The sequence below is a fragment of the Meleagris gallopavo genome, chromosome 21, assembly GCF_905368555.1.
Source record: "Meleagris gallopavo chromosome 21, MGAL_WU_HG_1.1, whole genome shotgun sequence".
NCBI lineage: Eukaryota > Metazoa > Chordata > Aves > Galliformes > Phasianidae > Meleagris > Meleagris gallopavo.
Window position 1 is genome coordinate 1,203,839 of NC_139424.1, and position 14,255 is coordinate 1,218,093.

The following is a 14,255-nucleotide window of genomic DNA, read 5'->3' on the forward strand; positions in this document are numbered from 1 at the left end:
GTAGGTGTCCAGGCGAGACTTGAATATCTGCAGAGAAGGAGACTCCACAACCTCCCTGGGCAGCCTGTTCCAGTGCTCCGTCACCTCACCGTGAAGAAGTTCTTACGCACATTGGTGTGAAACTTCCTATGCTGCAGCTGATGTCCGTTTCCCCTCGTCCTGTCTCCACGTACCACTGAAAAGAGACTGGCCTCACCGCTATGGCCGCCACACCTCAGGTATTTATAAACCTGGATCAGGTCCCCTCTCAGTCTTCTTTTCTCAAGGCTAAACAGACCCAGTTCACTTAGCCTTTCTTCATAGGGGAGATGCTCCAGGCCCTTCACCATCTTTGTGGCCCTCCGCTGGACTCTTTCCAAGAGATCCCTGTCTTTTTTGTACTGGGAGCCCAGAACTGGACACAGTACTCCAGATGAGGCCTTACCAGGGCAGAGTAGAGGGGGAGGATCACCTCCCTCGACCTGCTGGACACGCTCTTCTTAATGCACCCCAGAATGCCATTGGCCTTTTTGGCCACGAGGGCACACTGCTGGCTCATGGCCAACCTGTCGTCCACCAGGACGCCCAGGTCCCTCTCTGCAGAGCTCCTCTCCAGCAGCTCATCCCCCAGCCTGTATTGGTGCATGCAATTATTCCTCCCTACGTGTAAGACCCTACACTTGCTTTTGTTGAACCTCATCTGGTTTCTTACTGCCCAGCTCTCCAGCCTGTCCAGGTCTCGCTGAATGGCAGCACAGCCTTCAGGCGTGTCAGCCAATCCTCCCAACTTCGTATCATCAGCAAACTTGCTGAGGGTGGCCACTATCCCCTCATCAAGGCCACTGATGAAGATGTTGAACAAGACCAGACCCAGCACAGACCCCTGGGGGACACCACTGGTTACAGGTCTCCAGCCAGACTCTGCACCACCAACGACGACCCTCTGCGCTCTGCCAGTCAGCCAGTTCTCAACCCACCTCACTGTCCACTCATCTATCCCACACTTCCTCAGCTTTGTTATAAGGATGTCGTGGGAGACAGTATCAAATGCCTTTCTAAAATCAAGGCAGACTACATCTACCGCTCTTCCCCCATCCACCCAGCATGTGACAGCATCATAGAAGGCCATCAGATTGGTCGAGCACGACCTCCCCTTGGTGAACCCATGCTGACTACTCCTGATAACCTCCTTTTCTCCCAGCTGTCTGGAGATGCTATCCAGCACAAGCTGTTCCATCACCTTTCCAGGGACAGAGGTGAGGCTGACAGGCCTATAATTACCCGGATCTTCCTTCTTGCCCTTTTTGAAGACCAGAGTGACATTGGCTATCCTCCAGTCTTCAGGGACCTCCCCTGTTGTCCAAGACCTCTCAAAAATGATGGAGAGCAGTTTCAGCAATGACCTCTGCCAGCTCCCTCAGCACATGTGGATGCACCCCATCAGGTCCCATGGACTTGTGGACCTTAGTACTGCCTAGGCGCTCACGCACATCCTCTTTCCTGACTAAAGGGAGGTCTCCCATTCCCCAGACCCTCTCACTAACCTCCACGGTGTGGGAAACCTGCGGGAGAGCCTTTTCACTGAAGACGGAAGTAAAGAAGGCATTCAGTATCTCTGCCTTCTCAGCATCCCCCGTTACCAGAACCCCCCCCTCAGAGCCCCTCCAGCCCAACCTGGGGTGTCTGCAGTGATGGGGCATCCTCTTACTCAGCTTTGGCTCCTTGCTAGTTTTTCCTTCAGATCTTTAAAGAAGAAAATTACTATGCCCTGCTTCTCTTTTCCTTCCTATTGCTTGTACATAGGATTACAAAAGTTTAAAAAGAGAAAGACTTTGCAAAAGCTAGAACTCTGGACACAATGGAGAAAGAGCTCTTTTAACCTCTTTTGTCTGCAGTAAACAGCAAAGACTACAAAGCAAGAGTTGTGAGTCTATTTCCCAGCAAATATTACCATGTAATTCAGTTTGTTTTAGCCTTTTAAGCACTGCCCTTCTCCGCAGATTCATTTCATCGAGCCTGGTTTAACACCCTGGGGCAGGACATGACTGAAGAACTGGCATAATATCACAAATGTGCGACTGCCAGCTACTAAAATACTCGAGGAAACCACCAATAAGGAGCTCTCACTTGCTACAATAATGTTTGCAGATCTCAGCCACAAGAAAAATGTGCTTGGAGGGGAAAAAAACCCAAACACTGTGTTTCAAGAAAAGCTTGAATGAGCTTGCATGGCTTCTAGTTTGAAGTGGAAATGAGATGCTAAGATACAGTGGATGCTAGATGTGTGGAGTACAGGGAATTCTCCTCATCATCCTCCTCCTCTTCTTCCTCCTCCTCCTAATCATGAAATATCCAAAGGCAGATGAAGTCCCAAAGGCAAGAGGCTCAATTACAGGTCTCCCAGAGCCCTTGCTCCTGCACAGTCCTGATGTAACCAAGTCATGTCCCCAGTCATGACTTTCCAAAGGTGCATTCAACAATTTTGAGTACAAACAAATATGTATGTATATATACACACCATTCTTTGGTCCTGTGACACCCCTGCAACACGAATGGAGGCTGAGATCCACAGGAAACACATGGATCTGGGCAGAGGGCAGAGGAGCTCTCCAGATACCCCAAGAGGAGCGATGCCTCCTACAGCACGCTTTCTCTACCCCAAAACACATTCTTGCACCCAGTATATATAAACTGAGTCACTGAAGGGTAAAAATCAAATCAAAAATTCATTTGGCTCCTGCAAGTTTCCAGAAAACAACCCAAAGTCTCCTCTAAAACCCCCTGTCCTTTCCATTATAGCCCAAAGAGTTTCAACCAGGAGCAACAGAGCAGGCTCTGATAACACAGCCAGGTGATGCTAACAAGCCCAAGGCTCCCATGCTCCCTAGAAATACAGGTGTGATTCAGCCACATGAGACACCTGAGTGTAATGACTCTGACTCAATTCCCAAACATGCCACTGGGAAAAATTAAAATCAAGTTATTGATACGTAACTGTTTGATCTTCAGCAATTACTTCCAGGTGATGGTCTAGCTCTACCCAAGGCACTGCTGTAAGGCTGTGTGGACCAGCTAATAAATGCAAACCTTTTTGCCACGCTGTGATAAAAATCAGCAGCAGATCACGTTCCCCATGCACTCGTGCTTTGCATGAGCCGTATGTGAGAACTAAAATGCGGGCAGTGGGAAGGGATGGGGTTTCCTAGTTAGAAAACCTCAAAACCTCAGAAAACTAAGCTTGTGGAAATTACTTTTTGCTCACAGTTTTTCCTCTTCACTTTAACGTCGGGTGTTGAATTGAAGTTTGCCTGCATGAGAACAGCTGCTCGGAGATTTGCAGCAGTAGGAGTATGTCATCTTCACCCAATGATTCAATAGTCCTTGCAATTGTGGGTATTATTTTTCTTAAATCTACTCCTTAATCCCATAATGCCATAAAATACCACTGAATAAAAGCTTAGCAGGATTCCAGAAAGGAATAGACTTTTAAAGAGATAATGAGAACTCCACGTTTATATTAGATAGGATAGAAAAGAGAATAGAGAAGACAACGTAGCAGATGGGCAGATTATTTCATAGTTCTCCTTAATATGATTTCTTCAACCTGAAGCATCTGGTAATTCCACTATCAGAGATTAAATACTGGATAAGATGGACAGCCAGGCTGATTTAATGCAGCAATTTTTATTCTCTCATTACATATAGGAGGGGCTCCCATTAAATCATACATCAATCAATTAAAATAGAGGTGCATAAAAGCTAGTATCAAAGTGGGGAATGTTAGCAGCCCATAGGATCCACGTAAATAAAATATTCACTTTCAGTGAAGAAAATAACAGACATCTTAATGTGTCCTCTCTCCCCCTTTATAGGCAGGCAGAAAATCAGAGTCCTAGGATGGCTTGGGTTGGAGGGGACCTCAAAGATCACCCAGGTCCAGCCCCAGTGCTCTGGGCAGTGCTGCTAACCACTACACTGAGCACCAGCTCAGATACAAAATACAATGAACATATGCTATATCAACAACAAAACTCACAGATCAGCTGAATCCTTCCCAATTTTTGCAGGAAAACAGAGATGAAGGTATTTCCAGACCTTAGGTACTCCCAGAACACGAAGAAATCTCATCTTAGGGTCCAAAAACCTAATCAAGCTAGCTAGAAATGTGTTGTTTATGCCTATCTCATAACCCCACTGTTCAATAGCTAGACTTGAAATAAGGTCATAGAATTATAGACTTATTAAGGTTGGAAAGACCTCCAAGATCATACAGTCCAACCAACACCATGACACTCAATGCAACACCCACCCTTTCCTTGAACACCTCCAGGGATGGTGACTTGGTGTATTTCAGCCAAAAGAAAAGCTTTCTTGGGCAAAGTGGAACACTCCTAGATTTCCTCTGAACGCACAGCACCTTTTTAGGAATCAATTCAGCATAAAGCCCAGCGCTGCTCAGGTGGTGAAGCAGAAAGTTAAAAGGAAAAGATGTGAGAGCTCACTGCTAGAGCAGCTCAGGGTCATCAGCATTCCGGACACTGAGCAGCCTTTAGCTGAAACAAACAGGCCTCACTATTATATTTAAAAGTAATACATGCTTTGTAATGCTTATCAGCTGGAGTGTTTTCAACAATTTTTCCTACTAATGCTGCAATTTCAAAACCATTTAGGCTAATTTCCTTTGCCTTGAATCTATTTTAATCAGAGACCAGGATACTTGACTTAAATGGTTTGCATTAAACCCTTCATAAAATCAGCCATAAAATTGCATGCACAAAATAGCGAATGGATCTTGTAGTCAGAAGCAGGAAAAGCTGAAACTTTTCAAATCCTCCAGCAAAATGAAGCTAATTTCATCACCACATCAACCGTTCTCTTAAGATACCAAGAAAACTGATCTAATAAAAAATACACACACCCAAAAAACCCACCACCCTGAAGTTCCTACATAGAAAAAATTCACTAAGCTGTGCAACCCACAAATTCTCTCCTCCAAAGCATTAGCCCAGCTCCAAAATGATGCATATGTTAATAAACTGCTGTGTCTGCTCTGTCCTCTCCACCGCCCTCCCATGAAATGACTGATAGTGGGACCGAGGAAAATACAATGCAAACCTAAAAATGTCAGAATTAATCCTTTTCTTCCCTCGAAGATCTGAAAAAAACATTAATTCTCAAATTAATTCTCACAAAGTAATTCTGGCTCTGCTAGAAGTCAGAGTTCTGGATGAGAAATGAAATAAGAAATTCAGACTCAGGTAACTGCTAGAGAAGGTCTCACTTAAAGGATTTGTCATTGTAGTGAGATTTGCATATCATATAGCCAAAGGTGCAATTTCTACCTGCAATTTATTTTGTCCAGACAGACCGTAGCAGCAGATCGGAGGCTGGGCCTCCATGCCTTTGAAAACTCATCCAAATATTTCTGTTGTCAGTGGTTGACAGCCTTGGAAACCATGAGCAGCTGCTTGAAATTCATGCAGCATGCAGAGAAGTGAAGGAACAAAAGCTCTCCATGCTCTCACATCGTTAACAATTTGCCAGTACGCTGGAGACATGGAGCTGCATCCCCTTGCTGCATGATTCTCAATGGTTTGCAGATGCCAAGCAATAGCTCTGTCACCACCCTAATGACACAGGCATTTGGACACGTATCTTTCAGAATCTAAATCTCTCTTAGCTATTTATTTTAGTTTTTTTCAATTGGAGCTGTCACTCCAGGCCTAGAAAAATTGTCACTTTCCTCTTTTGAGGAGCACGCTGCTAGCCATATCTAAAATTAACTTTCATACAGATAACTTTCACTGTAGCTTTTCTCACACTCTTAACAATGATCTGGTATCTCATTTAAAGTGAGATGGCGCTTAGTAGGTAATGTTCATCATCACCATCACCTTAAAAGGTCTTTCTAGTGAAATAATATAGAGAAGCTATTGCCACTGCATCCACCGAGACCAATTCAACTGTGCCTGGACAGAGGTATCACTGCTCAGGAGACATCTGTTGCTCTTTCTGCTCAGTTTTTAAAGTCCTTCTGCCACTGAGGTGCAAAAGGGTTTAAGAGCTTCAGCTCCCTCCTTCCCATCAATCCTTTAGGGACAGTTAAAGCTCAACAGCAGCAGTGTCCCAGGAGGACTATGCATGGAGGCTGCACCGACTGCATCTGCTGCTCATCACTGAGCATTGCCCTGAAAACGGTAAGCAGGGAAGAACAAACTGGATCCCACCAGAACACGAAAGCAACCATCGGCCCAGGCTCTCAGAGTGACACGAAGCCAGCAGTACTTACTTGGTTGGACGATAATCTGGTATGGAACGGTCCAGTGAAATTTTCTCACTGAGGTAGGAGTTGTAGCCGTATTTCTCATGGGGTCCCTTTGCTTTCTCCTCCTCCTCGGGGGACAGGGTGGCTGGAAGTCCCCCTTTGCCACGTCCACCATAGCCTTCGATGAGACCGAGTGACTTGGACAGACCTCGAGAGAAAGAGAGCCACCATCACTGCTAAATTCACCAGTTACTTCCAAGTCAAAACAGGAACAAAAGCAACCTGAGAAGACAAGGAGTTTTATTTTGGTTTTCTGAGAACATCCCCAATTCTCGTCCTTTGACCCAACATAGGAGGGAAAATGAGTCAAATTCTGATATTCTTCACGGTTTGAGCATGCTGCTCCTGATAGCTCCACCACCAGCATCCAACCGATAACCTGTCCCAGGGATCCGTGCATTTATTTAGCTGTTAGGAAGGTTATTCGGGCCCCCTTCCCCTCTAAGAGAGGTAATTACATATGAGGTTAGATGTCCCCAGGAGAAGGATAGGTGGAACACGGAATAAGAATAAAATTGGGTTTGGTTAACTGCCAGCTGAATGAGTTTTTGCTCAGGCTGAACAGTGAACAGCATACAAATGTTATGGATTTAAAAACAATTTCCCCTCAAAGCTTTCTTATCTTTTATGGTATAGCATACCCAGACCTTTATCAAGCTGAATTATTTATTTATATCTGCATAGCTGAAGGAAATGGGCAAAGTTCAAAATGAGCTGCACGAAAAGAGCTATGCTGATGATTTGGTGGTGATTGCAAAGCCAAGTTTGTACTCATGTTATTATTTATTACAAAGGACACCTGGGATTTTAATATTTTTCATTAGCAGAGACTTGCACTCGTCATTGTCAGAAAACAAAAAATCTGATGGATGATTTTGTTATTGTTTTTCTTCTTTTTTTTTTAATTAAGATACCAGAAGACATTTGTTTTTGTTGTAATGGCAGAGTCTTGATTCTGTGAGCAGAACAGACTTCACCACTGATTTTTATTAAAGGACAACAACCTTTAGGTTATTCCCAAGGCACAATGGTCCAAGAGCATGGTCCATCTCCCAGCCTGCTCAAAACACTTTGCCTCCGCACCTATAAGATACGTATTTTAACACTTTTTTCCTTAAAAAGCAGTATTGTGAGGCAGTAAGAAAATCACCTCTGAATGTAAACCACAGTTTGAAATACTTGGATGTAAATTGTTGTTATTATTCGTTCCGACAAGGTACCTCCAAACAGCCCAGAGCTTCTGAGAGCTGATGGAGCCTCAGACCTCACTGGGTTTGATTAGATTGCATCTGAGGACTGTAATAACAAATCATCTGCAAGGAGAAGCTGGCATGCTGCCATCACGTACTGCCTTTGCTGCCAGACAGATCACAGAATCATTAAGGCTCTCTATGATCACCAAGTCCAACTGCCAACCCACCCCAGCATGCCCACTGCCCACACCCATCAGTGCCACATCTGCACAGCTCTGAACACCTCCAGGGACGGTGACCCCATCACTGTGGCAGTGCCTGACTGCTCTGTTGGAGACGTTTTTCCCAATATCCAACCTGAATGTCTCCAGCACAACACGAGGCCATCACCTCTCATCCTATCACTGTGACCTGGGAGCAGAGGTCGATCCACACCTCGCTGCAAGCTGCTTTCAGAGAGTTGTAGAGAGCCACGAGAGACAGACAAAAGAACAAACTTGGTATTTTTTAAAAACATTCTCACAAAAAATTCTCTGGAAATGCCCATTTGGTTTTTCAAAACTCGTTATTTTTTGCTCAGGAATGGCACACCTGGCAATGCATACATTTCCTCAGCGTCCTCTAGATCATGTCCTGCCTCCTGTCCAAAAAGACAAAACATCCTCCCCAGTTATCAGCTGATGGCTTTATCGCTAACAGATACATTATAAGAGAATTCAGTTTATAAAATTCCCCCTTCTTCATCTCCCCCCATGAAATGCTTCTTCCAAAACACCAGCTGGAAGAAACTGTCCTATTGCACAGCAATTCTATTTCTTGGTCAGAACAATTTCACACAGCACCACAACGCCCTTCCAAGTGCGCTCTTCAGAATCTACCAGTTTCCTTTTCAAGCTTGATTTTGCTTTTCTTCACTCATTTCAACAGACTTCTCACTTCCCTGGTGCTTTTGCTAATGGTGCTCTGAATCTACGTGCCTGGAGGAAGGGCTGCACAGAAGCAGAGGCTTTCAGAGCAGGAGAGGCTGGCAGAGGCTCCATAGATGGAACTCCCTACTTGAAGGCAACAGGGAGAGACTCCTTCCTCCAAGACTAACTGAAACACCAGAAGATCTGAATCCAGGTGTGCTCATCTCTGTCTTGCACGATGCAACTGTGTTCCTGACTACCTAGGTGAAATACCTGAAAATAGGCAGGAAGAATGTAGCTTTCACCAATAGCCAAAGGAGCCAGCTGTCCCAGCTTGTCCTGAACCACTCAGCCTGGAGACCTGAGCTGGTGTTACCTGCAGCAGGAGATGCCTGGAGCAAGGACATCTTCACCAATGAATTCAGCTGCATGGAATTTACAGGCTGGGCACAGTGCAGCAAACTACAGGAGAGCACAAGGATAACCTCCTTACTTGCTCATCTGTGCTTTTACTCCAGAAAAAAAAACATAAAAGGGGATGGTGCATGCTTCACTTCTCCCAAAATACAGTCAAGAAGCAGGAAGAGCTGTTCCAGACCCATCTGTGCCCCCGTCACAAGGCAGCAGCTCCCCAGTGACTTCCAGGTCTGGCAAAATGATGCCTCTCTGCTGATTGCAGAGGCACCAGAGAAACGCCAGGACATGACTTCACATTCAGCACCTCTGACTGACGAGCTCATAATGCCATTAACTGCCTTTTTCCAAGATTGCAGTCGTGACAACTAGATGCATACACACACCAGCATCCATTTATCTCGACTCACTCATTACCTTCCCCAAAGTTCGTTCCCGCAGGTAAATTGCTGTCGTTCTCTCTTCCAATGCCACAATAGCAAAATCACCCACAGGGACAGTCACAGTTCCCAGGTGCCATGCAAGTGGGAGATGCAGGCGTTCGTGCCTGGTTAAACATGGCATCCTCCAGCTGAGGCTGCCAGAAGGGTTCATCAGAGCAGCTGGAGCATCGCTTTGCTCTGTGGCACGTGCATGCACAATTCAACTGATGTCTGACAGGAAAGATAACTCATGGCCAAACAGAGCTGGCTTCTAGCTAGGTGAAAGGATGTTTCAAGAGAGGCAAAGTGAAAAAGAATGCTTAATGCAATACTCAGTCGGCCAATCCATTCACTCATTTGCTTGGACTCATTCAGTTTCAGGGCTGCACAAAGGAGGACACAATTCCAGAAGCCTTAAACATCTTTGACAAAACTTTAGACATCGTCTCCAGCACAGCCAGGGATTCCCCACTGACGCCTGCAGGCTCCAGCCAGCAGAACCAAGCAAACTGTTTGGGAACATCAAGCCACAAAGCACAGGTTCCTGCAGGCAGCACACGCATTTTCTTTCATTTTCTGTTTGCCCATCACAGTCAGCATGGAAACGCCATTTGGTTCTCAAAGAATCAGCAGTCTCCAGTACTCACTGAACAATTAAGTGGTGGTGCAGAAGCAGAGAGGTGAATCATCACCTCTGTAGCCCAGCTGCTCCCAACACACAGCTGCCCAGGGCTGGTTTTCAGCTCAGCCTTTGCTGTGGCCTGCTAGCAGCAATATGCTTGCAGTGTCTTTGCACTTTGAGAACCTCCAGCCCTCTGCCAAAGCTGCTTGAAATTGGCCTGCAGTGCCACAACACAGAGACACAAAGAGCAAAGAAGAGCAAATAACTGCACCAGCTTATTTCCTCGAAGAATTGGGCTAAGATGTAAGAACAGTCAGAACCTGATCTGTTATCATTCTGGGCAAGCACCAAAGCAGGAGTGCTGAAATACTGGCAAAAGATCTTTCCTGATGCTTGCTCCAGCCTATCTATAGTGATAAACAGCATAAATCCCCCACAAAAGGACTGATCCTTGGGAGACTCTCTAGTGAATTTACAAGTCCATGAGATGGAAACGGGCTGCATCTGGTTTAAATGCCCAACACAGATCAGAGCTCTGAGCAGTTCAGAAAATAGCTTGAAAATGAAAAGATGTTTTTCCTCAAAGCCTCCTGAAACATCCAAGCTTTGAAACAAGAGGCATGTATTGCTCTCATGCTGCAGGAATAGCAGGAAGGAAAGACACCACTTACGCCTGCTAATATTGGAGCCCCTCCTGCTGGAACTGCCACACTGCATTCCCTGAGGACTGACAAAGAGTTGGGTGGGTTTTTTTTTCTTCAAAACAATATAAAAATTTCATCTCCACAGCCAAACCATCCCTAGACAGTTACAGTAAATATATTATTCCCTTCTTAAACCGGCAGTATATTTCACTGGGAGACAGGAGCTTTCTGGGATAGAGAAAACCTTTGGTAAAATGCAATACAGTGTGATACACGGCCTTCATTTATAAAGTGCCCAGCCAAACAGGCTCCCCAGGCAGCAGCCTGTTGGAAAAGCATTTTGCTACATGTCAGCCTAGATGAAAGAAAACGTTAACCCTCCCCATACAAACTTACAGCAAGGGAAATGTCCTTTGTTAAGGCTGGGGAATAGAGAAGGACAGCTGAAACTGACAAACAGAGGTCCTGAGCCTGAAAACTGAAGATGGAGAAAGGGAAGAATGAGAAGAAATAACACAGGAAAGATTTCCAAAAAGGCAAATAATGGGCAAGAACTTCAAGTTGCACCCTTCAGCATTTGTTTATGCCATCCTAATACGTGAGTTACAGAGCACGCAGTCTGGACTTAAAGGCACATGTCTAGAACCACACAATAACAAAGCCCTTCCTTCTGAAGGAGTGATAAATACAAGAGACAGCCCTCAAAGTGAAAATAAAGGATGCAGAAAGAGAAAATCAAAGGCCGTGTCTGAAGAGCACTGCTCATCCGAGCTGAGCTGCATGGAGTGGCCCGGATGGCTCTTGCAGGGACGTACCATCACAGCCTCACTCCTGCCAGGGGTCCGTGGGCTAAACAGAAATCCCCAACTCAGGAAAAGAACAACAGAGAAGATGGCCTGATATGTGCTGCATGTTACACTGCTGATACTGCTTCCCTCTGACCTCCCAGCCAAGATGGAAAGAAACGATGCAATGGATATAGACTTTCAGGGGTATTGTACAAGAAACCAGAATAGATACCAGAGGGTGAATGTCATAGGCAATGCTGGAAATTATGGAAAACTGCTGTAGTTTTGAGTGTTGTCTTGCTGAACGCTGCAAATACAGCCTATTAAAAGGAAGGCTCATTAAAGATAAGGGTAATTCGCAGACTAACAGGCACCAATTTTCCTTTGCAGCTTTGGTGGAGCCGGAGACCTACAAACACATTTTCTCCTTTCTCCCTGCAGCAGTTTTTCCACTATTTTTTAACCCAGGCTTTGCTCAGATTTGTTTACTACATTTAATAATGCCCCTTCCGCTGACTGTAGGTCATATCTGCTTAGCATACAGCTCTCTGTGCTACAAGGGCAATGGAAGCTGCCCAGGCAGTACAAAACCCAGCCGGCTCCATCAGCCTCCCTTTGCACTCTCTCCTTCCCCAGAGCATCCTTCAGCTTTCACAAAAGGCACCCAATGCAGCAGTAAAAGCACTGCAAGACACGGGATCACTTTCTATGGAGGAAAAATGAATAAATAAACCACACACATTTTACAAATGAACTTAAAACAGTATTCAATAGAGTCAGTGTCCACCTGAACCTCACACCATTTCATTCAGTGTAGATGACACGAATGTTTTACCCAGAGCTGAGCACTCACCAGAAGCCAGCACATCCTCAGCATCAAAACAGGCTTTGCACCAATCCCCCTCACCAAAGGACCACTGCTGTCTGCTTCCATTTGGACAGTACTTTTCCAATTAGCACACCTGAATGCTTCCTTCAGAGCAGCTGGAGGCTGCTTAGCATCCTCAGCCGTGCAGATGACATGTTGGTTTGCTGCAGAGATAAACTTCAACACCACAACTAGCAGAGGGCGGCTGCAAGAAGATTTCAAACCTTTGGCATCACACTGAATGACAGAAGGGAGCTTGAGAAAGCAGCTGATGGATCCTGATGGGCCCGTGCTTGGTAAGCAGGGATTCCAGCCAGCCAGACGAACTGAAAATACAGTGCAGTTTACCTGCAATCCAACGTGTTTGATCTCTAAGGAAACTCTGGTGTAGGTGAAAAACTGAATAATTCTTAGTCAAATGTGCTCATCCAACTGACCAGACAGAGCTCAATGAAGTCACTGTGATGAATGGGCATGAGAATCACAAGTTTTCCAGCAGCCCAGCTAGGCAAGCACCAAAACAGGCTGCCCAGGATGGCCACAGCTCCTAAGTAAATGCACTTAAGGACAGATTAGATCAACATCTGTATCCAGAAGGATGTAAGCACAGCTGAGCTCACACAGGGAGCAGCAGGGCAACTTCCAAGGTTCCTTCCCACTTTGTACTCTATGAAAATGATGGATGAAGATCGTGCTCTCAAACTGCAAAGAGGTTAGAGATTGGTTTGAAATGTTTAATATAAATATACATTTACAAGAGTTTATATGTATATTCATACACACATGGGTAATTGAAGTTTTCTTATCTGTATGGAAATGGAAACACAGAGCAATTACCTACAGAGCCAGAGGGAACAGTGGCACCTGTTGCAGAGAGAATATGGTCCTCGGGAGAATTTCAAAGCCAGCCTTGCCCTGTTCCAGCCATTGCACTACAAAGTTGTGGCTGGAAATGAATTTCCTGATTATGATTCACCTCAGGCACAAAATAACAGGAATCCTTCAACCAGCTGAGGCCGTCCGGTTCAAAGGATTGGTACCGTTAACTCTAAAACCTGGGACTAGTAGAAGAGCTTAGACACAGATGTATGCTCTCTAAAAGCCCAGAGATATTATAAGCACCTATGATTCTGCTGCACATTTTTAAGTTACTTGTCAGGAAAGAAAAAAAAAATGCAGGATTTAGCAACAGAACTGATTTTGAATCGGGAGACCAAGGAGACCAGGCTAAGAAAAGCTCTCTGCGTGTTAGCAGGGAAAACAGGCAGGAGGCTCGTGCATAAATATCTAATTCGGATACAAAAGACAAGAATGAAGGTGATTAATATCCCAAGGAAAAGCCAGGACGTGTGTGAGGAGCTCCTGGCAGTTTAATGAGCAATGCTCTTCCCCAGCACTAACATCACCGCCCCAGCAGCTGTGCCTTTCAGATGAGATGTTCAAACCAAGGTGCCAATCACACCTGGTCAGTAAAGGTTCATCTCGAACTGACTGACGACAGCTGAACATGGGGATTTCCAATGGATGTGGCTTTCCAGCACTTCTCCCACCTTCTCCTTGTGCCCCATAGCACGTGGTGCTCAGCACCGGGGTTTGCATCTCCACATCAGCTGGAGGAAAAGGGATTCCTGTGACAGGCAGGCAGCTCATCACGCTCTCTGCAATTAAATATGCCATAATAAGCCACATCATTACATCAGCAGAGACAAGACACGCGTGCTGTAGAAAAGGATGCACTTTTAGCAGGGGAGGTATTGATGTATTTGAAGCAGTTGCCATGTAGAGGAATGACATATGTAGCACCAGCATCTTACTTGCAGTTCCAGATAACAGACTCGGATCTGTGGAGGGGGATGGATGAAGTGCACTTGCAGAGGGGCAAAGAAAAGAATGTGTTGTAGCAATCTCACTTCACATTATGACACAAATACAGATTTATATCTCTGACTAGCACACGGTACCACTGTATTCTGGAAATATATGCTTTTACTTGAAAAGAGGAAAAAAAAAACAAAACCAACAACTCACCAAGTAGTAGTAGATCAAAAGGGTTTAAGCAAAAGGAAAATCGGGGGTCAAAAACATCATTGAG

At 45.2% G+C, this 14,255-nt stretch overlaps 1 protein-coding gene across 1 annotated transcript in view; it reads right to left on the bottom strand.

Annotated features, from left to right (window-relative positions):
- The window catches only part of GALNT17 (polypeptide N-acetylgalactosaminyltransferase 17), a 185,420-nt gene that overhangs the window by 132,089 nt on the left and 39,076 nt on the right, over positions 1-14,255 (bottom strand). The window contains exon 2 of the mRNA XM_085240767.1: positions 6,269-6,452. Within this exon, the coding sequence (XP_085096893.1) occupies positions 6,269-6,452 (184 nt within the window). The remainder of the gene's footprint in view (positions 1-6,268; positions 6,453-14,255) is intronic.